The following is a 24,407-nucleotide window of genomic DNA, read 5'->3' on the forward strand; positions in this document are numbered from 1 at the left end:
TTGAGCTAATACATGAGCCACAGATTTTATCAGATAAATGACAGAGCCAATCAGCCATCTCCTTCTGCTCTCCCATACAATTTTAATATGGCCAGCCATGAGGGAGGAAAAAGGAGACTGGGACCCTACTGAATTATTCACAGCCTTAGCTGTGTATGGCAGAGGAATCTCTCTTATTTGTCAGTAAGCGATCTTCTCCCATTGATTCCACACCCCCCCCCCGGAGTCTCAAGGTGAGAGTTAAGTTTTGAAAAATATCAAAAGATAAACAGAAGCTAAAGGCGAACTGGACAGAGACAGAGGCTGATAGAGACAGAGATGATGGAGATTTATATATATATGCTAAAGAGATCAATCAACTCTAGTGTACATCAATGATGGAACGACTTAAATTAGCTGTCAGAATTGTCATGATACCCAGGCGCACACATGCTCAACTTCCAAGAAGAATAACCTATATCTGAGCTGGCCGGATGAGAGCTGAGTGGCTGAGCCCTGAAGCCCCATAGGAGAGACCTGCAGCTGATTTATGTTCCTACTTTCCAATTCCCAAATCAACAGCGCACTCACCGCTGGAGAGGAGGAACTCAGCTGTGATACACCCAGCCAATTGAGGAGTCATGTGGATGGGCTCTGAAGATAATCCTCTCTCATTTGCCTAAGCCAGAATGATGTTCAACTGTGATTTGAGGCTTGAAGGGTGGGGTCTAGTTAAGTGGTGAAATGATCAGGGCTCCTCAGCAGTGATGAGGAACCCAAAGAAAGAAATTCTGTACCTGCAATGCCTGTTTTCCTTCCCTTCTCTAACACCAACAGACTCCTGTTCTAGTGTTTTCAGCCTTTGTAACTATCAGACTACATTACCATTCCCTAAATTACAACAAATACTTCTCAATATATATTTAAAGGGTGTAAAACACAAGAAGGGAGAGAAACTGTTTTGGGTTAAATGAGGGATATTAACAAAGAGTAATAGCATTAAAGGAAAAGATAGGCTGGATATAAGGAAAGACCTCTGGAAAATCAGGTTTATTAAGGTGGTGAAAAGTCTTTCACTGGAAGCAGTGGAAATGCCATCACTTGGATCATTTAAAAATGAGCTGGACAAAGTATTGGAGTATATTGTGTAGGGAATAATTTACACTGATAGGGGCATGGACTAGATGACCTAATATGATCCTATGTCTTGTCAGATCGTATTTGCCACCAGCAGGATCTTCACTGCATGCCCTATTAATACAAACCCTTTGCCTAAACAGTTTCTCTCAAAAACAAAGTCCAGATGCAACAGCGTGAGCTGTCTTGGGGATACTACCAACAATAGTTTCACGCTGGTTACCAAAACAAATAATATTGGCAAGCTTTACATTAGATGTACAGAAAAGGATTCAGATTCCCAGTTACACTGGTGTTTATATGGAGCAAATCCACTGAGCTCCTCTCTGTCTCATTAGCCGAAATCAGAATCTGACCCAACAGATTCTACAGACCTTATTTCTTCAATTTTAATACGAGTTTTAGGGCTAGTCTACACTAAAAAAGATTTGCCAGGTGTAGCTATGCCAGCAAACTCTCCTAGTACAGCTTATATACCAACAAAACAGGACTTTTGCTGGTATAGTCCCCGAAACAAAACAATCTATACCAGCAAAAGCACTTTTTTACTGGTATGATAGTGTCCATACTAGAATTTTTGCTGGTATAGAAACTGCATAAAAATCATATTCCCAAGTGACATCTTTATACCAGCAAAAGTTTCTAGTGTAGATGTGGCCTAACTTGTTTAAGGACCTGAAAAGGCATCAGATAAATCAAAGCAAGATTTTGAGGAAAACAGACCGTTCATAGGCACAAACATGAAACGACAGCAACACAGTGGAATTTTTACCATATTGGAATTAAACCAATGAAGCACTGATAACATAGCAGTGCTTTGATTGGAAGATATTTAGACAAGTAATTGCACAATGATTACATGCCATTAGAGTGCATTTCTTTATAAAAATTGCTAGTATAAATCTAAACACAACTGTAAGTCTGAACACTCCCTTTCACTGTCCTACAATTGAACATCACTGGAATAAATCTCTTGTGCTGCTAGGGATGAAACCCTTCCTATATCTTTAGCTCCAGTGTTAACCAAAATGGCAGACCACTGGGAATTCAAAACTCAATAAGGAATTTTCTAAGGGAATGCAAAACACAATGGTAAAAAACTGTGAATAAATCCTTGTGGCTCCATGTTGGAACTGCACACATTGGATCTGATTCTCATTTCTACTCAGGCCCCTTTCTATCCTTCTGACATTGTAAAGGGGCCTTAATGTAGGCATAAATTGCATTTTATCTAAGACCTCTTTATTCTGCTAAGTTGGTGTAAAGGTGTGTTAGTATACATGAGAATCAGCTCCAGGCAGTAATTCACAATATCTTTATGTCAAAGCCGCAATTAAAATGGCAACTACTGTCTAGTTACTATCAGGATTTTAAAAACACCTACATGATTCAGCTTCAAGATATTATCAGGTCAAAGTCAGGTTAGTTGATTCCTAGTTTGTAGCCACATCTCTCACACTGAGTAATGTGATGTTTTATTAAGGTTGGTGCATGCCTTTTTCTGAGCAGATCAGAAGAGCCTCACCTGCAAAATATTCTGCTATAAAGTCTGTCTGTATCGAAGCAAGGCAATATTTGTGTCTCATTGGTAAACCGGTGTGCATGTAAGCGCCTTGAAATATTTAACTGGCCAGATGTCATCTCACAAACAGCATGGGGTGTGGCATGAGACTGGTGTATAAATAAACTGGGATATAAATCATTATAAACCAGACATTAAATTGGTATATAAATAAAAAATTATAGAAGTCAGAGATGGAAAAGACCCATCAGATCATCCTGTTTGTATTTTTCAGTGTTCTCATCCTATGAATGCACCGGACATCACTCTTGATTAGCCAAGAGACATACAAGAACGCCCCCCACCCCCAAGAGAGAAAGTGAGAGAGACAGAGAGAGTGCCACATGCATATTAATAAAGCTATATTTTGACTGGCTGCATGATTTGAAATGATTAGTGATGATATGCTTTATCTGTCAACATCTCCACACTGCAATAGGAAAAAGCCTCTAATATTTCCATGCAGAATACCACAGATAAGGTTTGGGGGAGGGGTGGTCACTTTCAGTGCTGCTATAATTCTGAGGATCTCCCTAACTGCCCTAAATCTGTTTTCAAGGATGAGAGTGAAAAGGTGCTTTCTTTCTTCTATGATATGTATGAGAGAAAAAGCCTAGCCAGCCAGGAGGTTCACAGAATCAGAGTATTCACAAATATTACACATAGAACAACTATGTCAAAAAAACATTATTGAGGTTGAAAAGTCAAGCACTCATAGATTCATAGATACTAAGGTCAGAAGGGACCATTCTGATCATCTAGTCTGACCTCCTACACAACACAGGCCACAGAATCTCAGCCACTCACTCCTACGAAAAACCTCACCTATGTCTGAGCTATTGAAGTCCTCAAATCATGGTTTAAAGACTTCAAGGAGCAGAGGATCCTCCCTCAACTGACCCATGCCCCATGCTACAGAGGAAGGCGAAAAACCTCCAGGGCCTCTTCCAATCTGCCCTGGAGGAAAATTCCTTCCCGACACCAAATATGGCGATCAGCTAAACCCTGAGCATATGGGCAAGATTCACCAGCCAGATACTACAGAAAATTCTTTCCTGGGTAACTCAGATCCCACCCATCTAATATACCATCTGAGGGGATTAGGCCTATTTACCCTGAATATTTAAAGATCAATTAATTACCAAAATCACATTATCCCATCATACCATCTCCTCCATAAACTTATCGAGTTTAATCTTAAAGACAGATAGATCTTTTGCCCCCACTGCTTCCCTTTGAAGGCTATTCCAAAACTTCACTCGTCTGATGGTTAGAAATCTTTGTCTAATTTCAAGTCTAAACTTCCAGGTGGCCAGTTTATACCCATTTGTTCTTGTGTCCACATTGGTGCTGAGCTTAAATAATTCCTCTCCCTCTTTGGTATTTATCCCTCTGATATATTTATAGAGAGCAATCATATCTCTCATCAACATTCTTTTAGTTAGGCTAAACAGGCCAAGCTCCTTAAGTCTCCTTTCATAAGACAAGTTTTCCATTCCTCGAATCATCCTAGTAGCCCTTCTCTGTATCTGTTCCAGTTTGAATTCATCCTTTTTAAACATGGGAGGTCAGAACTGCACACAGTATTCCAGGTGAGGTCTCACTAGTGCCTTGTATAACGGAACTAAAACCTCCTTATCCCTACTTGAATACCTCTCCTGATGCATCCCAAAACCGCATTAGCTTTTTTCACAGTCATATCACATTGGCAGCTCATAGTCATCCTATGATCAACCAATACTCCAAGGTCCTTCTCCTCCTCCGTTACTTCTCATTGATGCGTCCTCAGCTTATAACTAAAATTCTTGTTATTAATCCCTAAATGCATAACCTTACACTTCTCCCTATTAAATTTCATCCTATTACTATTACTCCAGTTTACAAGGTCATCCAGATCCTCCTGTATGATATCCCGATCCTTCTCTGAATTGGCAATACCTCCCAGCTTTGTATCATCTGCAAACTTTATTAGCACATTCCCACTTTTTGTGCCGAGGTCAGTAATAAAAAGATTAAATAAGATTGGTCCCAAAACTGATCTCTGAGGAACTCCACTAGTAACCTCCCTCCAGCCTGACAGTTTGCCTTTCAGTAGGACCCGTTGTAGTGTCCCCTTTAACCAATTCCTTATCCATCTTTTGATGTTCATATTGATCCCCATCTTTTCCAATTTAAATAATAATTCCCCATGTGGCACGGTATCAAACGCCTTACTGAAATCTAGGTAAATTAGATCCACTGCGTTTCCTTTGTCTAAAAAATCTGTTACTTTCTCAAAAAAGGAGATCAGGTTGGTTTGGCACGATCTATCTTTTGTAAAACCGTGTTGTATTTTATCCCATTTACTTCAATGTCCTTAACTATTTTCTCCTTCAAAATTTTTTCCAGGATCTTGCACACTACAGATGTCAAACTAACAGGCCTGTAGTTCTCAGATCACTTTTTTTTCCTTTCTTAAAAATAGGAACCATATTAGCAATTCTCCAATCATACGGTACAACTCCTGAGTTAACAGATTCATTAAAAATTCTTGCTAATGGGCTTGCAATTTCAGGTGCCAATTCCTTTAATATTCTTGGATGAAGATTATCTGGGCCCCCCGATTTAGTCCCATTAAGCTGTTTGAGTTTCACTTCTACCTCAGATATGGTAATATCTACCTCCATATCCTCATTCCCATTTGTCATGCTACCATTATCCCTAAGATCCTCTTTAGCCTTATTAAAGACTGAGGCAAAGTATTAGTTTAGATATTGGGCCATGCCAAGATTATCCTTAACCTCCACTCCATTCTCAGTGTTTAGCGGCCCCACTTCTTCTTTCTTAGTTTTTTTCTTATTTATATGGCTATAGAACTTTTTACTATTGGTTTTAATTCCCTTTGCAAGGTCTAACTCTACTCGACTTTTAGCCTGTCTCACTTTATCCCTACATGTTCTGACCTCAATAAGGTAGCTTTCCTTGCTGATCCCTCCCATCTTCCACACTCTGTATGCTTTCTGCTTCTTCTTAATTACCTCTCTAAGATGCTTGCTCATCCAGCTTGGTCTACAACTCCTGCCTATGACTTTTTTCCCCTTTCTTGGGATACAGGCTTCCAATAGCTTCTGCAGCTTTGATTTAAAGTAATCCCAGGCCTCCTCTACCTTTAGATCCATAAATTCTTCAGTCCAATCCACTTCCCTAACTAATTTCCTTAATTTTTGAAAGTCAGCCCTTTTGAAATCAGAAACCCTCGTTGCAGATTTATTTTTGTTAATCCTTCCATTCAGTTTGAACTGAATTAGCTCATGATCACTTGAACCAAGATTATCCCCTACAACAATTTCTTCTATGAGGTCCTCGCTACTCACCAAAATTAAATCTAAAATGGCATCCCCTCTAGTTGGTTCAGCAACTACTTGATGAAGCACTTGTGGCACCTTAGAGACTAACAAATTTATTAGAGCATAAGCTTTCGTACACGACTGCTACTCTGATACTTGATGAAGGAATCCATCAGCTATCCCATCTAGGAAAATCTGAGCCCTATTATTATTACTAGCACTGGTCCTCCAGTCTATATCTGGGAAGTTAAAGTCTCCCATGATCACGCAGTTTCCATTAGTATTTACTTGATTAAAAACATTAAAAAGGGCTCTATCCATATCCAAATTAGATCCCAGTGGTCTATAGCACACCCCAAGCACTATCGTAGGGGAGGCTCTACTAGTTTTCTTCCCCAATGAGTTAGGAAATTCCAGAATTATAGTTGCCCATGCAACCTTAATCCAGCTCCTTTGTATGTATGCTTCATGACACCATCTTTAATTATATGATCACGTACTACTTTTTCTACAGGACCTCTGCCTCATTCAATGCATCACATGGACAGTGCTCACTTAATGAGCAGATATTCAATATTTGGTTTTATCCTAATTGCTCACTGTGTGACTCTGGGCATTATTTATTGCACACTATTCAAACCCTGCTCTGAAGACAGTATTATGGAACTCCAAGACCATCAGAACTCGAAAGACTATGGACACCTGCCAAATGACTGACCTTCTTAGTGGTCTGTCTCATCCTATATTAATAAGCAATATGCATTCAGGAATAACATGTTGTCAGTCAACTGGCATTGACCGGTGCAGTGATGTCATACTTTGGTGTCCATAAATTTGAAGCCAAGTTAGCAATTTTTAAAACAACCCAGATGTTCTTGTGACAGTAGGAAGGAAGGAAGATATGAAGAATGGATAGAGGGCAGGAAGGGGCATGGGAAGGCTAGAGAAAGACAGCAGCAAGGAAAGGAGGATATTGACTGTTTATGTCAGCTACCCATATGCACTGCTTTCCTTAATATTCAGAAAATAAGTAGGGCAAAAATTCTCTACAGTCAGCACTTAACACAGATAAGATAATGAAATATTTACCATATTTATCATAAGGTACAGAATTGATGGAAAACTCTTCAATCTCCAAAGACTTACTACAAAGACAAAAGTTCTTGAGAAACTCATATTTGAAGCCCATTTTGCAGAGGACTGTGCTCTACTTAGTCACAGTGAAAGTGACCTACAACTTATCCTAAATAGATTCTCAGAGGCAACTGAACTGATTGGACTCAGCATCAGGTTGTAAAAAAGTGAAGTCCTCTTCCAACCAGTTCCATCCACCGTTACCATTGAGCCAATCATCATCATTGATGGTACAGAATGGCACCACTTTACATAACCTGGCAATGACATCTCAAGTGATGGTTTGCCAGATCGGGAAATATCCAACAGAATATGAAAGGCAAGACAGGCTTTCAGAAGACTTTGCCATAGGATACACAACCAGCATACCATCGAACAGTCAACAGAACTGATAATATACAATGCAGCACTGACAGCATCCCTTTTATATGGGTGTGAAACATGGACAGTTTACCACAGACACATTAAGCAACTTGAAAAATTTTACCTTCACTGTCTCAGTTCTATTCTGAAAGTCCGCTGGCATGACAAAGTGTTAAAGATTAACATCCTTGAAAAAGCAAAACCAACCAGCATCAAGGCAATGAGCATCAAAGCTCAGCTTAGAGGAACACCTCATATTATCAGAACAGGTAATGATAGACTTCCCCCACAAAAAGTTTTCTGTAGTGAGCTGCACCTCGGAAAACACAAGAGGGGTAGTCAGCAAAAACACTTCAAGGACACCCTTAAACACAATCTGCCCTTATGCAGCATAAATAGTGATATCTTCAAAGATGTAGCCAAGGACAGACCTTAGTTGCTCCCCATTATCAAAAAAGGTTGTTAATACCTTGAGGAAAACAGATGTGAAAAACTGATTGCGGGGGGGAGGCCAAGCCTCATGTCAAGTCTTCAGTGGGAGTCTATATATTCTATATAATGTCTGTTCACAATCTTGCTCCCCACGGATCGAACTATACAGCCCCATGAGAACACATGATGCTTTGACAACATCGTTGGATATAACGGACAGCCACACAAATTTACCCTTGCTTTTACAAATATCAGCTCCGGTCAACCCAAAAGCAGAGTAGTGTTACCTTTACATTGTCAAGCAGTCGACCTGAGTCTCTGTGCCAACCTCGGCATCTTGCTCTGTGGACTGACAGGGCCTGGGATGGATGTAGATGTGTTTAGCTCCTGGGGATTGCGAAGTGAAGCCCCATGTCTTTTCTCTAGGAATACTTGCTAGCTACTGTATCAGTATCACAGATGTGCCCCAACAGGAGATCCATCCAGATCCCTCATGACTTCAATGGGGCTTAAGCAAGTGCTGAAATAATTTGCAGAATCTAAAATGCGGAGAGGAATATCATCATTATTGCCCTCCGCCACCACACAGAGGCAATGTGAAGGTTAGACCAGTGGTTTTTTACCTTTTTTCCATTTGTGGACCCCTAAAAAATTTCAAATGGCGGTGCAGACGCCTTTGGAAATCTTAGGCATAGTGTGTAGAGCCCCTGGGGGCCATGGACAACCTGCTGAAAAACCATTGTTCTAGAGTAACGACAACCTTTCACAGACTCCTTAGACATAGTCTGCTGACCCTCAGGGGTCCACAGACCACAGGCTGAAAACCACTAAGTTATATCATTCATACTTCTAAAGTGTTTCAAGATCCTAGCATGGAAGTTGCTATGTAAATAAAAATATTATCTCCATCTTCCGTTAATTCTTCACTTTCCCCAATGATTGTCCCCCTACCCACCATCACAGTCTTCTGCTTCTGACATCACAATACTTTTTTTTGCAGATGGCTTCCATGATGCCATATTTTATATAAGATTATTATGAGCTCACATTATGAGTTTATGGAGAAGTGGCAGCTATCATTCCAATGAACATACCAAAGCATAATGGTTCATTTGCTCCTGACAGTAGGGTTGGCCACATAAAAGGTGCATGCTCAATGCCAATGTCCTTAGTAATAATGATCATGAACATACAAAGAAACATACAAAGGTGATGACACAGTACCACAATTGTTTCCAAATAAACAGGATATTCTAAACATTTTGGGGGAGGCATCAGCTACTTATTTTTAAGTTGAATCTCTCTAAAGCAATCTGGTGACACAATTTCTATCCAAGTTGCACAGGGAAAGGAAGTCAGTTTCTATAGCAATTATACAGTCACTTTATGACCAGATGGAACACATGCCCCATGTTCCAGAACACAAAACACAGCTGTTCATCCATCACCATTGATGGGAAAGGCCTAGGTGGCAGGGGAAGAAAGGCCTACTGGCAGCAGCAAGGCCTGGAGGAAAACAGACAACACTTTTCCCCCTTTTGGCCAAGTTTATTCCAAAGTATAAATTCAGGCCTGTGATACACAGAAAGGTTGAAATAGAAGTTTTAAAAGTACAGAAATATGTCTAATGTGGAGGACAGTGGACCCCTGTGAAAGAGAAGAACAAAGGTCTTTGGAGAGAGGAAAGCATATTTTCCCTTTTCTGATCTGGGAGGCCTACACATGATACAGTATGAGCTCTGGAGGGGACACATATCAATGTTTAGGATTACAAACAGTATGGGCTTCGCGTAGCATTTGCCTACGGTTCCTGCTATCACTGGGGGGGTTGTTTTGTTTTCATGAAGAAAAAAAAATCTTATTAACCAGGAACATATGGTAGGAATGTGTTTGTTTTTAAGCTTTTTAGATGCAAATACCTTTCTCAGTGGCCTGAGGAGCAGTTCTTCCCTTCCTGCCCTAAGCAATATGATGCAGAAGACTGCCTAAATGCCCCAAGGACTGCAGGCCTGGCTGGGGCTAAGTAACCAGAGAGAGGTACTCTTGGGGTGACAGTGTTCAGAAGGCAGAGTCCTTCTAATGTCTGTATTATTTTGCTTAATGAAATATTTTATAATGATATAGGGTGTACACACACAAAACCAGTGAATAACAATATTTTAAAAGGAAGAAATAAATGAGCGTAGCACATGCAGCCATTTAGATCAAAAGGACTCATCCATAGAAGTGGAGGGCAAAAATAAAATGCCATCATACCAGAGTAGTTTTTTTTAAAAAGGCATTTTCTTACCAAACAAAATTATATCAGGGTACAATACTTCCCCTCCTCTATTCTCCTCCCTTTCCTACATTATTTGGCTCCCTGCCTTCCTTAGAGCAGGTTTGGGATAAAATATAAATGGTTTATGGCTAAAGCACAGGACTTAGGCTCGGAAGGCCTGGATTCTAGTCCTTGTTTTGCCACTGACTTCTTGTATGACTTTAGACAAGTCATTTAACCTCTTTATGGCTCAGTTCCGCAGCTGTAAAATGAGCATGATGATATTCACAGGGGAAGTATGACGTTAAATCATTAATATTCACAAAATACGTTGAGATTCACAGATAGAAGTGTCAAGTGTTGTCATAAATAGTTGTGCTGGCCTCATCCACTATTTTTTGTGGACTTGGATTAGGACACAGAAACATAGGAGCAGCCACACCAGAACAGACTAAGACCAGATTTTCTAAAGGTGTTTAGGTGCTTAAAGATACAGATAGGTGCCTAGTGGGGTTTTAAAAGGGTAGATCAGCAAGCTAGATGCCTAATTCCCACTAAGCATCTATCTGAATCTCTAGGTGCCTAATGATCTTTGAAACTCTGGCCTCAATTGTCCAACTCATTGAATATGCTGCCTTCAGCAGTGGCTGACACCTAAAAGCTGCAAAGGAACAAACCAGATCCTAGGCTCTCTGTTGCTTATCCCATTTCCAAAAACTTTCTGATGACTCATAATGCCATACCAGTCAGCTGGTGCTTGTTTCTGCTCCTGTGAGGTGGAACCAAAGGAATAGCTACTCTCCAGGCCCCTGAGTGCCACAAGAGGTATTTATATGCTGGTCCTCATTCCTCAGCAGCACTAGAGAAGGGCACAGCTGGCACACAAACTGTATACATTGTTTTCCCTAGTGGTTTCACTGGTGTATGGAATGTGGACTTCAAACAACCACAATGTTTCACACACTTTACCGCTGTACACCAGATTTAGGTCTCCAGAAGTTTTCAAGATAGGCAAAATATATAAGGCCAGATCTGCAGCTGCTATAAATTGAGATAGCTCCAGTTACTCACACCAGCCGAGAATCTGTCCTGTAACAGCCAGCCATATGATTATTACTATTATTGAATTTACCAAAAAAGGGTGTGGTTTTAAACCAGTTTAGTTAAACCACTTTGTAGACACTCTTATTTTGGTCAAATCAGGCTTCTTTTGTCTTAAATCTGTTCCCAGTTGACTTAAGTTAAGCTAAACCAAAGTATGCCACTACCAAACATATAGTGAATTTATTATTAAAATAAATAGCACAGGGACTACTGTCCTAACTGGATTATCTATTTTCAGATTTAATTCAATATAAACCTCAAATTTAAAAAAAAATATTAAATGAAGTTGCCAAAGATCTTTAGAATCCAGTGACCCTACTGTAGAATTCCTCTCCACCTTGCTGTGCAGTACACAGGGCCTTAATCACAGCATGACATTTGGTAAATATACTTACAGTACCCCAGCCCTATCACTATGCTTGGATTTTCCAGAGAGACATGTTAAAAGTTGATGGACAAAATGTTCTTTTCCTTCCCTCTTCTCTTCCCCTCCCAGCTAGTACAGATAGACATTTTGTTTAATTGGACTAACATTTATCTCCTGATGGGGGGAGCTGGCAAATCTACAGTCACACTCCCTGCCATTCCTATTTAACAAGAGACTGTTGAGAGGCACTGATTACAGGGAAGTGAAGTTCTATTTCCCTGGCTCTCACTGCCACAGGCAATCAATTTGAAGCAAAGGTTCTATCTTGAAAATCCCAAACAGAATTGAAAAAAAAAATGCTAAAATTAAAAATGAAAAGATTGGCCTCAGTCATTCCTCTGGGTCCAGCCTCTCCCCTGAGTTCTTCTGGTGCATCACTCAAAGCACAGCTATAGGAGTATATGCTTCACTGTGCTGACTGCTGTCACTGGGGTCCTCTTTATCAAATGAATAACCCCTCACCCTCTCCCACCCTTGAAAAGGAATGTGCTGGAGAGTCCATTGTGTCTGTCAGGGTTGAGAAAAATGGGCTACTGAGCACCACTGGGGCCCATTTAACCCTCACTCCACCACTTAACAGTCTGTTATGAGACCAAGGAGAGCTGCTGCAAAGGTAGCAAGAGCAACAGAATTCCTTTCTAACTCCAGCTAAAGCAATCTTTTCCCTATCTGAGGGGGAAGGGAAATCATAGCATAGTGATTCAGAGATGGCAAGGGAGAGCAATGGCTCTGGCTAAGGCACAGAGTGCATTTTGGAGGAAGGTTAGAGCTAGAGTACTGAACTACACCTTTTACCTCTTTTTCTTGTACCTCTATGAAGCCATAGAATGAGGAAAGCACAGGCAGCCATAACCCAGCCTTCTCCCATGCAACTTTGTCACTCTCCCTCAACCCTGACTAGCGAGGACCAGCACTGAATGGGAGAGGGGAGTTCAATCTAGTCACTTCTTGGCTTCTCTGTTTATGCTAATTGTGATGCTGGTTCCAAAGATGTGAAACTGAACTGAGCCTAGCAACTCACTTCCCATGCTTCACTTAATCACTTTTGGTCTCTACTGTCCGGGGCTGCACTGAAGCCATGGAAAGAGAAGCAACGGAAGCTATGGAATGCTTTCTCCGTCCACCACAAAATACAGTCTGGCCTCTGCTGATCGTAGCTACCAAAAACAAACTCAGGACTCCTTGTGTCAGATGTGCACAGCTAGAAGTAAGACTGCTATTACACCTGAAGCACAAGTATATGCTATTTCCTGGATTGATTCGGGGTGGGTTGGGGGAAGCAGATCCATTGGAAAGAAAAAATCCTGAAGAGAGTTAAGATCTTTTTTGCTTTTCAGGGCTTTCCAGTTTCCTATTCTCTTCATCCTTTGCCTCTGAGACAATAATCCTAAATGTGAAAAATGCAAGAGTAGGTGCTTTCCTAGGATGTCCACTGTCAAGTCATTTCTTCATTGCTGAACCATGGATCCCTTTGCTTTCAGGTAATATTTGCCCATGAATATTTATGTATTATTCATGTACATCAGGCAATATAATAATAATTTACCTGAATGTAGTGCTCTTTAGTCATTTACGAACAGTAATTACATAGGAATCACATCAGCCTCCACAAATGTAGACACCTCTGGGGTGGAACTGTTTAACAATGCAAAGCAATACTACACAACCATTGAGGTCAGGGACTGAAGAATACTATAGCCAGTTAAAATTGCAGAGAACATATAGCAAGACAGTTCATAATTAACAAAGTTGAAACTTGGCCAGGACATCAACACTAGATATGGCTATAATCAGGAGCGGTTTTGGTTTAGCAAAACATCATTGTTGGGAGCTTTTATTTTACACAGCTAAAATCTGGGGTGGTTCAGATCTAGGTCCCAATTTATCAGACTCCTCAAAAAGCGTATGAAGGGAGATGGATAAATGACACAAAAGTTTGAGTCCACCACATTAACACCTCATTTCATATAAAAAGGGAGATGGGATCTTTAAGGAGCACAGGTGATCAGGGCCTTGGTTTTATAACTCATCCAGAAAACGGCAACTGCAGCCACACAGGGCTTCTTAGGGCACTGATTCAGAACTGACTATGGGTATGTCTATACTGCATGACTGTAGCTTGTACAGACATACCTGAGCTATCTTTAGTCTAGCAAGCTCAGATATAAGAGCTGTGAAGCCATGGCAGCATGTGCTTCAGTGCGAGCTGTACAGGTCCATCTGGAACCCTGAGTAATTACCCACAGGGATAGCCCACACTAATACAGCTTCACTGTTCCAGTACCTGAGATAGCTAGATTAAAGCTAGCTCAGGAATTTCTACTCAATCTACAGTCACACCCCATGACTGCAGTATAGACATAACCTCAGAGGGAACATTGCCTTTGAATCACCAATCCATTTCCTGCAACACCTTCGTGTTGCTTGGAGGTCTCTCAAAGGCAAGACTCGCCAAGACTTATACTCCTAATATATGAATATGATGTCTATAGATTCCTAGCTTTGGTACAATAGTGGTGTTGGTTGTTTTATGGATTGCTAAGTTCCTATTAACTCATGGCTCATTTCTGTCCTCTTGAAAAATTAACTCATGCTTCCAGGTACAATGGCAAAGGAAACATTAAAAATTGAGTAACAGGCCAAAGGTAAACAAAGTATAAACCCAAATATTGCGACAACCGTAACTCTTCTAATCAAGTAGGTTCTATGCCTATTGCTACCATAGCCTTTTGAGGATATCAGCCAGCAGGTGTAGGAAGGGGAAAAGGAGAGGGGACTCCATCAAACCATCCTCATTCACATGGACATCATCTTTAATGAAGCCCTGCCTCTGTATCTGCTATGGCCTGTCTCTTAGTTTGCCCCACAGCTGGAAGAACCATAACCTGCCCCACAACTGGAGGCTGTAACCTGGATGAAACCAGCCTAGCTGTACAATATATTGTCCACGGGTATGGAGGGGATATGGTAAGAGGGTTTGTGTGAGTAAACTTATTGTATTGCCCTTTTCCTAAGCTAGTGGCCACCTAATGAAGATTCCAGAAGAGGGAACACCCCCTCCAGCCCCAAAAGAATTTGAAAGGAGATTGCAAATGAGAGTTTTTCTGGACACCTCCCTCCTTTAAAACTGAAAGTTGGTCAAAGGTTAAGGTAGCAAGTTACAAACACACCTACCTCCACAAAGTAAATATACCTATGGCATCAGTTCATTGTTAAATACAGTGACCTTCAGACCCTCTAGTGGCTATGCATTAACCCCACATATCCAATACTTTGAAATCTAAAGCCACTGCATAAGACAAATTGATCTATAAACAACACAGATTTATCAAGGGGTGCCTCTCCTTTTCCACCTTTGTTGAGAGGGACACGGATTCATACCTCAATCACATTCAACTATCTACCTTCACTTATCTGATTCATGAAGCATCAAGAAAATCTAGGTCAGAAATATGCACAGATTCACGTGCGCCCACCCACACATACTTTCCCTGTACCTTCCACAGTGAGGAAATAAACAATAGCCTCACCCTGAAAGTGCCTCGGACCAAATTGGATATGTAAATGTGTAAACACTCTGTGTCTAGACTGCCTCTTCAGAGGCTGGAAAATATACTACTAAAGATTCCAGTCAGCTGCTGACACTTTGCATTCTCCCACGGAGCTTAGCACTAGAACAGGAAGGGGGAAGCACTCCAAGGGACCAATATGGCCAGACATGTAAGCAATTACACTTCAGTTGAAAGAAAATACATGTACATCCTCACAATGACCTACTACCCTAAACATTCCTTAGTTAAAGATACATGTTTTTAAAGACAATAATTCCTGCATTAATTTGCGAGATTCCCAGAAGGTGGTGACAGGAGATAGTCACTGCTGCTCAAAATAGAGAAGAATTTCCAAAGTACAACACACTATCCAATATACATATATAACAAGAGGATGCACTCCTGTTGGCATCTTCCCTTTCATGTGAAATCTTAATTCTTCCATTTTGTCAGTGAAAACCCTTTGTCCATCTCGAAGCCCATAAGGGGGAAGAGACTCTATAAGGCCAGCTCTGCTTCTCCAGGCAATTCCAACCCTGTCATGTCTTATTGCTTTAGTCATTGCTACAAGTTGATGGCCAATGGCCACAATTATCACCAGAAGCCGGGATCCTTCCCTGTGCCTTTAAAGAGCAGCATTTCTTTTCCTAGACTCTCAAAGGCAAGCAGTGTCACTGGGCAGTGCCTCCCACCCAAGAGACAGAGTTGGGGGTAGAACCACATATTCCATGACAGAACCTACCAATTTCTGCTATGTGCTAGTACTGAATTCTGCTGGAAGCTGGAAATTTTGCAGCAGCATGAAATGCATGGGAAAAATGCAAATTTAGAAGATTTTATTGAATTAAGAATTACAAAATTGATTATTTTATTCATGTTCATGTTTAATTCAATACTAACCTCTGCATATGAATGTTCCTCCCACCCCCCACATTTAATGCTTTCATGCTAATGCAGAATTTCCAGTCACCCAAGGAAATACACAGAGCTGTGGGTGCTAGCAGCAAATTGGCTTATCTGCCATGACAACTGTCCACGAGTTGTCTTTGATTGGGTTGTCTGCCAAAGCCCCAGTTCACCTTTACTGGTTACTATTGCACTTTATGTGCACATTAGAGGAAAGGAAGAGAAAAGATGAGACACTTACGCAAGGCATGCCACTCATCCTGGCGTATTGTCTTGGTGATGTTGTAGGTGAGGTTCTTGGGAATTGTTGCTGAGGAGTAGTGGTACTTGATGTACGTGCACTGATCAATTGCTCCTGTGACGGACAAAAAGAAAAATAAATAAAATGTTGCTAAACAAGAGCAATGTGTTTATATATGTGGTTTTCTCTGTCTCCTTTCTCTTCCCAGGGGAAAAATCACGTGAGCATTGTTTTTATATATATATATATATATATATATATATATATATATATATATATATAAAAACAATGCTCACGTGATTTTTCCTCTGGGAAGAGAAAGGAGACAGAGAGAACCACACATGACAGATGATAGTGATGCAGCTTAGTGTACCCCGGAAGGTGCTCAGATATCACGGTGATGCATATGGTAGAAGAACCGGAATAGATTCGAACAGAAGCAGAATGCAGTGGCATCCCATGACCAAAAAATTACAAACTTCAAACTTAAACATGAATGGCTGGCATTGTGCCCTATTTATTGTGTAGCTGAGATTTCATCTGCAGTCTATGGAAGGCAGCTGTATGTGATACTACTTTTTTTTTTATTTGATCATGGAGGTACTACATTTTTTTATAGCCATTCCCCTCTACCCACAATAATCCCCACTGCAAGCTTTGGTCTCCTGAGGTCTCCTCCTAATCCAACCTCTCAATGAAGGTAATGCCCATGGAAGCAAAGAGTTTGCTTTAGCCACAGGCTCCGCACAACTGATGCCTTAGCCAATGTTTGCTTCTGATCAGAAACACTTAGTTCAGTGATGCAAGAATAGTTGCAATGCCAGTAGGGTTTCCTACATCCCTTTCCCTGGCAACCCCCACCAACATTTCTTTCATCAGACCATTTTGCTAAGCAATTAGGGTCTGACCAAAAGCCCACTAAAGTCAACTTTTTTTTGACTTCTATGAGCTTTGGATCAGGTCCTTAATAAATAAGTAGGTACTCTCAGTGTCACTGGCCATGCTCATTTCACTACTCGGAGGAGAGACAGACAGACTTTGCTAACTGTTGCCTTTCTGATTGTTACTCAACAGATGATAGAAAAATACATTAAATAAAGCAATAAGCCATACACCAATAAAACAAATGAGAAAATGATGCAACCCCGTACGATGGCCAGGAACGGAACACCCACCATTAATACCAACTTAAATGGCATTAAAACACATGATGCCAAGAGTCCTGTCTTTCAGCTCCAAAGGGTTAAATAGGCTTTCACCATTCACCTCTGGAAAGCTAGGTTTCAAGCTGTCTCAGGTCATAAATGTTACTTGGCATTAACTGAAACAATGAACCATAGATTCAGAGTGTGAATAAAATGTTATGCAACAAAATTATTAGTTACAAACCAGACTGTTAGCATCTTCTGAAGTTAGTGCAGCACAAACATTGGAGGTCCTCACTGTTTGCTTTTCTTAAGTGTTCTTAGCATTCCGTCTTTGAGAGCAATTAGATTCAACAAAGCCAAATATTATAGGGAAAAAAGGCAAAATATTTACATATGTATCCGCCTGCCCTGACAGCGTGATGGGCTTCTGTGCATGCCTGCACCATCTGGGCACCAAATATATGCCCAGAATGAAAGTTTCAAACCAAGAATAGTAGTTAAAAAAAGAAAGCTACCCGCGGAAAGATCGTCTTAAAAAAAAATCTCAGCCTTCCTAGTGATGATTTTAACGTCTTCATGCTAATTTGGAAAAACATTCTACCCGCTTTTGCTCAGCTATGTTCATGGTTCAGAAGTTTTGGCAGAAAGATGGAAATTGCTTATTTGTCTGGAAATAATCTTCATGTTATCTGATACCTATCCAGAGAGAAGACTTGCCTAGAGCAGCAGCAAGGAACACAGATTCACAACTGAAAAAAATATATTAATAAATGGAATACTATGTTTAAAGGAATGCAATCAACACTAATGGGTTGTGCTAACTTCCTGTGGGATCCTGCGCACCCTCCATTCTGGTTGCTGTCATTGAGAGTTAATGGCTCTCAGGACCTTACAGCATCAAACGCTAAGGCAAGAAAGAGACTGAACTCAATTCAGGGCAGCACTTAAGCACGTGCTCACGTCCCATTGACATCCATAAGATTTAAAGCACATGCTTAACTGTTGTCCTGAACAGGAATGCATTCCTCAACAAAGGCCTGAGTTTGCAGCGGTAATTGTTTAACTAAGATATACAGCATTTATGATTAAAAAAATTGGCAATAGTTAGGCAAGTAGAACACCATATCAGTACATTCTTTCTGTGCCAACAGAATTTAAAAGACTACAGAGAATGTAGCTCAGAATATGTCAAAACCACATTTGATTAACTGCCCGACACACCTGAATTATTTCAGACTATACAACACTGACAACTGGTGGAACACACTTCCTGTGGAAAGGGTGTGCAGTTGTGACTGCCTTCTACTGACCATCACTGACAGACAGTTGTTTGCAGTATTGTTGTAGCCATGTTGGTCCCAGGATATTAGAGAGACAAGGTGGGTGAGGCAATATCTTTTATTGGACCAATTTCGGTTGGTGAAAGAGAGAAGCTTTCAAACTACACAGATCTCTTCATCAGGTCTGATAGGGCAGATGAGCTGTAATAAGGTCCACTCAAGACTTCCTGGTCAAATTTACAAAAAGTTTCCTGTAGTCAGAGACAGACTCAAGTCAACATTCTGACCATGCTTGCACAAGTGTAGATCTGAGTAACTTCACTGCAGTCAATGGAACTGCACTGGTGTGAAACTGGTGAGAGGAGAATTCACCCTTAAACATCCAAAAGGGTTTCCTTTGTCCAAGTCTCTAAACACAGTCAACAAAAAGATGACTTTGTGACGCCAGTGCTTAAGTACTTCACAAGAGAGATTGCTCCCTTTACCCCCACAGATGGTCTAGCTCGTAATGCAAACTACCTCCAAGTCCTCTGAGTACACTCATCCTCTAGTGCCGTGGGAGGATGACATGATTCACTACAACTGGGCCCAGAACTACTTCCCTCATGAAAGGCTCCCTGAAAATCCCTGCACTCAGGAGGGCACACAACTGTGACTTTTCTTTTCAGAAGGAAAAGAGACTTAACCCTCTCCTTTCCATCCACTGAGTGAGGTGTCTCCACCCCATCACATTGACGCACAAAGATTTAATATTGCTACAGCTCAGAGAGATTCACATTCAGTTCAAGTGACTGGGCCAGGGCTGGATTTACAGGCAGGCAACTCAGGGACTGCCTGGGGTATCGGGCTTGGGGGGTGCTGGGCCCAGCGTGCTTTTTGTTTTTGTTGTTAGCAACAAAAGGGAAAATAGAGTGTTTGAAGTAACATGTTTCCGATATTCCATATGTGGATTCATTTTTCATTAAGCCTCCTAGAATGCTCTGGATCTTTGTAGAATCTCATGGAACCTTCTAGACTTTCTGAGAACTACATTTTCCTTGAACCTCCTAGAATGCTGTCAGCCATGCCCTTGTAGGTATGTAAGGGGAAGGATGTTGCCAGTCAGTCAGTGAGATATAAGAACAACGTGAAGTGAGAGCCCAGCTGCGATATTATGAATCTTCTTTTCCTGTATAATTGTGAACATGTACTTGTGTTTTAATACTTGAAGGGTTTATATTTAGCAACTAATAAAGGACATATTTAATGAGATGCCAGAGATATCTATTGAATCCTTATCTGCACAACACTATAAAATAAAGTTACTTTTTTTGCTGTGCTTAACACGTTTGATGACTTGATGTTAGTACATTTTAGTTATTCTTAAAACTAAAAAGTTTCTATAAGATTAGAGAAAACTATTTTCATTTGCTTATATATGGCATGAATAACAAATTTGCAGATCCTAGCATGCAAATTTATCATCTTATATGACGGGGATAAATCATGCATGCAAATCGAGCATCAAAGTAGTGAAATGGGCTACAAATGCAATAAAAAAATTAAGTATTCAAAAGTTTAACAAATGGAAAGGGGGCGTCAAATACACTCTTTGCCTGGGATACCATTTGGTCTAGGCCAGCCCTGACTGGGGACAATGTTTGTGGGAAAAAAAACAAACTGAGTACTCTCTTTTTCCAATGACCCTGAAATCTATGCAGCCGAAGTGAACAGTATGGATGGCCACTGTAAAGACAATATGGCTACAGAACTGTTAAACTAGGAGATGTAGCACAACTCATGTTCCCCTTGTGGAAGGGAACTCCCTGCTGACATAAACACAAAGGAGGTGGCTGCTGTGCCAGTTTCCCCCCCACACACACACACAAACACAGACACATGTGCCCCTGCCAAAGGGAGGAACCAGGTAAGGGGTGTGTCAGGGTCCTGAGCAGAACTCAGAGCAGAGCAGCACTCAGCTACACCAATCCTCCACCAGTAGCATAAGTCAGAGCAGCCCACAGGCTGATGCCAGCTCCAAAAGGGTTAAATATGCTTTCACTATTCGCCTCTGAAAAACTAGGTTTCAAGCTGCCTCAAGTCATAAACATTACTCGGCACCAGTTGAAATGATGCACCATGGATTCAGCGTGTGAGTAAAACATTATGCCACCAAATTATTAGTGACAACCCAGACTGCTAGCATCATCCAAAGTTTGTGCAGCACAAACACTGGAGGTCCTCACAGTTTGCTTTTTGTTCTTACTGCTCCACCCCTTGGCTCCCTTCCACTCCCACAAAAGGAGAATTGTTTCAAGGAATCATCATCACACCATGGCATGGCAGGGATACCACCTGGACACCCTGGCTCACCATGCTCTCTTCCATTCTCAAACCACATTCCAATATTGTGGCCTTAGTCCAAGAGCTAGTGAACCTGTGCCCCCACCATGCGACTTGCAGTTTAAGCGTCACACCTGTTGGCAGTGTCAGCAGAGAGACAAAGGATGGACATGGGGAATAAACTGCCCTCTCACCTCATAGAGGTGGTAAAGAACAGCGTTGAGGCACATTAGTCGGGACGCTCACACCGATGTTGTCCATGCTGAACCTATTCTGTGGATAAATAGAGGGTTTCAGTCTCCAGGGCTCTCAGGCTAGTACCTTTCCTTAGCTGATAGTTGGCAGATTGGAGGACTTTGACCTGAGTGGCCAAGCTGACTTTTCCTGAGGTAGTTTCACAGATGTTAAAGCCGGAGGGGATCATTACAATAATCTAGTCTGACTTCCTGTATCACACAGGCCTCAGGTTAGTTGTCTGACAGTTGCATGACTGAAGGTGCTGCTCCAGCAAATGACTTCTCAAGGTAGTCAGGAACATCAAGAAAAACGTCAATTTGCACCCATGGCACTGATGCCACATTGAGCCTAGCTTTGATAGATCGGCGTTAAATCAGTGGGAAAGGGGTTTTTATGGTGACAGTGACTGTCTCCTCCCAGTCCCACTGGAGGACTCCCCTTTGTTCCCCACATTCAGGGCACCACATTGTGAAGACCATCCTTACAAGTTAGAAAGGGGTTTATTTTGGACCTATTAATTGATTTCCTTCGCTAGCCAGAAGGTTCAACGTTAACAACACAGGAACTCCTCACACACACACACACACACACACACACACACCTTCCATGAGCCACCATCCTGGAGAATGAGGGGCCAGGAATCTGACATGGCAGTTGCTGAGAGCTCCATCACTAGGCTTAATTTGTTTTGGATTACATTTGACAGGGACAACCTCAACTTCACAACAGATTTAGCCGAGAGCACTGACCTGACAGAAATTCCACAGAATGTTTCCTTTAGATAGACAAAGACCAATCAGCTGAAAGCATTTGTCACCTCTCAGTGTGTACTTTGATTTCTTGGAAAAATTCAGTTGTAGCCCCATCATTTGTTTATTTGTTCTGTTATGTTTGTTACCATGGACAATGGTACCATGAGCTTTCCCAAGACAACTGAATGCAGCTTTCTCATTCCTGTGTTCTAGATACAGCTGGGTGAACTGTTCATAGCAAACAATTTATTCCAAAAATTTCACCCTTTGCTCTGGCTTTAATTTTTACAACTCTGTTCTTCAAAATTATTAGACAAACATGTTATATTAACAAATTTCAGCGTATGGCTTATGCACCCATGTTCACCACTTAGACTTTGATTCTCTTAGGGAAAATGTGGGAGCAGAGTGTGGGATTTGGAGGAGCTAGCCCAAATCTAGCTAGCAGAACACAGAATGTTTAAACCCTTTCCTTTGCAGGCCATTGGAGTCAGGCTTTGCCTGATAAAGTTAGGCTGTATTATTACTCTAGATTTGGATCACATCACTCAAAATAATTATGTGCAGCCTACATATGTGTGAGGTCTCAAGCACAAAAGTCATGTATATATTAGGGGAAAAGTGTATTGCTAACACTCATTAACATCTTTTAACACATTGGCTCATAAAGGTAAACTGTAGCGGGGAGCCTATGGTTTAACTTGACCAGCGAATATATTAAGACTATTACTTGACACTAGGATTTTAACATGATTGTTAACATGTTAGCTTACGTGTTAAAAACACACCTCTTTTCCTACAGAAGACAAGGCCAAAGGGTGTGACTAGATACTTGTCTGGATTATTTCATTCCCTCTGGAGCAGTTCCAGCTCTGAAGATTGTAGTTACATATTCTTGTCCATCTCTATTCATTGTGATAGCAGCAGCAATCTGGCCTGGGGTTTTGGGAACACAGTCCTTTTCTGTGCATACCTGCTAGGGCTGAAGGTCTAAGCCCATAAATAGTAAGCAAAGGACACAATAGCTTAACTTGCATGTCTGACAATGACTATGCGTTGCATTATTGCATTGCATAAATGACAACCAACGTCCTGATTACCGGCATCCAGACAGACTAGGCTGCATCATGAAACAAACTTTGGGAATTGATTTTTTCTGGCTGGCTCTGGCATACCCCTGAATTGGTGTCCAGGTGGCTTTAGCAGCTCTGTTGGTTGTGGTTTATCCTGGAATGAGTGGACAGCTATGTTGGGATGGCAGCCCCAGTGCTAGCTGCTGCCTGCCTGGGCTGGGCTGGGCGAGGGAGCTAGCTGCTTCCTACCTTCAGTTAGGGGGTGTTGTGGCTGAGCTGGTGGCTGTCAGGGTTCCTTCCCCACTCTGAACTCTAGGGTACAGATGTGGGGACCCGCATGAAAGACCCCCTAAGCTTATTCTTACCAGCTTAGGTTAAAAACTTCCCCAAGGTACAAACTTTGCCTTGTCCTTGAACAGTATGCTGCCACCACCAAGCATTTGAAACAAAGAACAGGGAAAGAGATCACTTGGAGACGTCTTCCCCCAAAATATCTATCCCACACCCCCTTTCCTGGGGAGACTTGAGAATAATATCCTAACCAATTGGTTACAAAATCATCAAAGACCCAAAACCCTGGATCTTGGAACAATGGAAAAATCAGGTTCTTAAAAGAAGGATTTTATTTTAAAAAAAGAAAGGTAAAAGTCGTCCCTGTAAAAATCAGGATGGAAAATACTTTACAGGGTATTCAGATTCAAAACACAGAGGATCCCCCTCTGGGCAAAACCTTAAAATTACAGAAAACAGGAATAAACCTCCCTCTTAACACAGGGGAAATTCACATAAAACAAAAGATAAACTAATCCGCCTTGCCTGGCTTACCTATAATGGTTGCAATATTGGAGACTTGGATTAGGATGGGTTGGAGAAGATGGATTTCTGTCTGGCCTCTCTCAGTCCCAAGAGAGAACAACCATGTAAACAAAGAGCACAAACAAAAGCCTTTCCCCCACCCCAAAGATTTGAAAGTATCTTGTCCCCTTATTGGTCCTTTGGATCAGGTGCCAGCCAGGTTAACTGAGCTTCTTAACCCTTTACAGGTAACAGGATGTTGCCTCTGGCCAGGCGGGATTTTATAGCACTGTATACAAAAAGGTGTTACCCTTCCCTTTATATTTATGACAGTGGCTCTGGCTACTCCTTGCCTCTTGCTCTGTGGCTGGAGGGAGCA

General features: G+C 41.3%; 1 protein-coding gene across 1 annotated transcript in view; it reads right to left on the minus strand.

Moving 5' to 3' along the window:
* The window catches only part of TMEM178B (transmembrane protein 178B), a 347,171-nt gene that overhangs the window by 226,944 nt on the left and 95,820 nt on the right, over nucleotides 1–24,407 (minus strand). Inside the window, exon 2 of the mRNA XM_038382440.2 lies at nucleotides 16,422–16,535. Coding sequence (XP_038238368.1) covers nucleotides 16,422–16,535 — 114 coding nt within the window. The remainder of the gene's footprint in view (nucleotides 1–16,421; nucleotides 16,536–24,407) is intronic.

This window comes from Dermochelys coriacea, chromosome 1 (assembly GCF_009764565.3).
Source record: "Dermochelys coriacea isolate rDerCor1 chromosome 1, rDerCor1.pri.v4, whole genome shotgun sequence".
Taxonomy (NCBI): Eukaryota; Metazoa; Chordata; order Testudines; family Dermochelyidae; genus Dermochelys; species Dermochelys coriacea.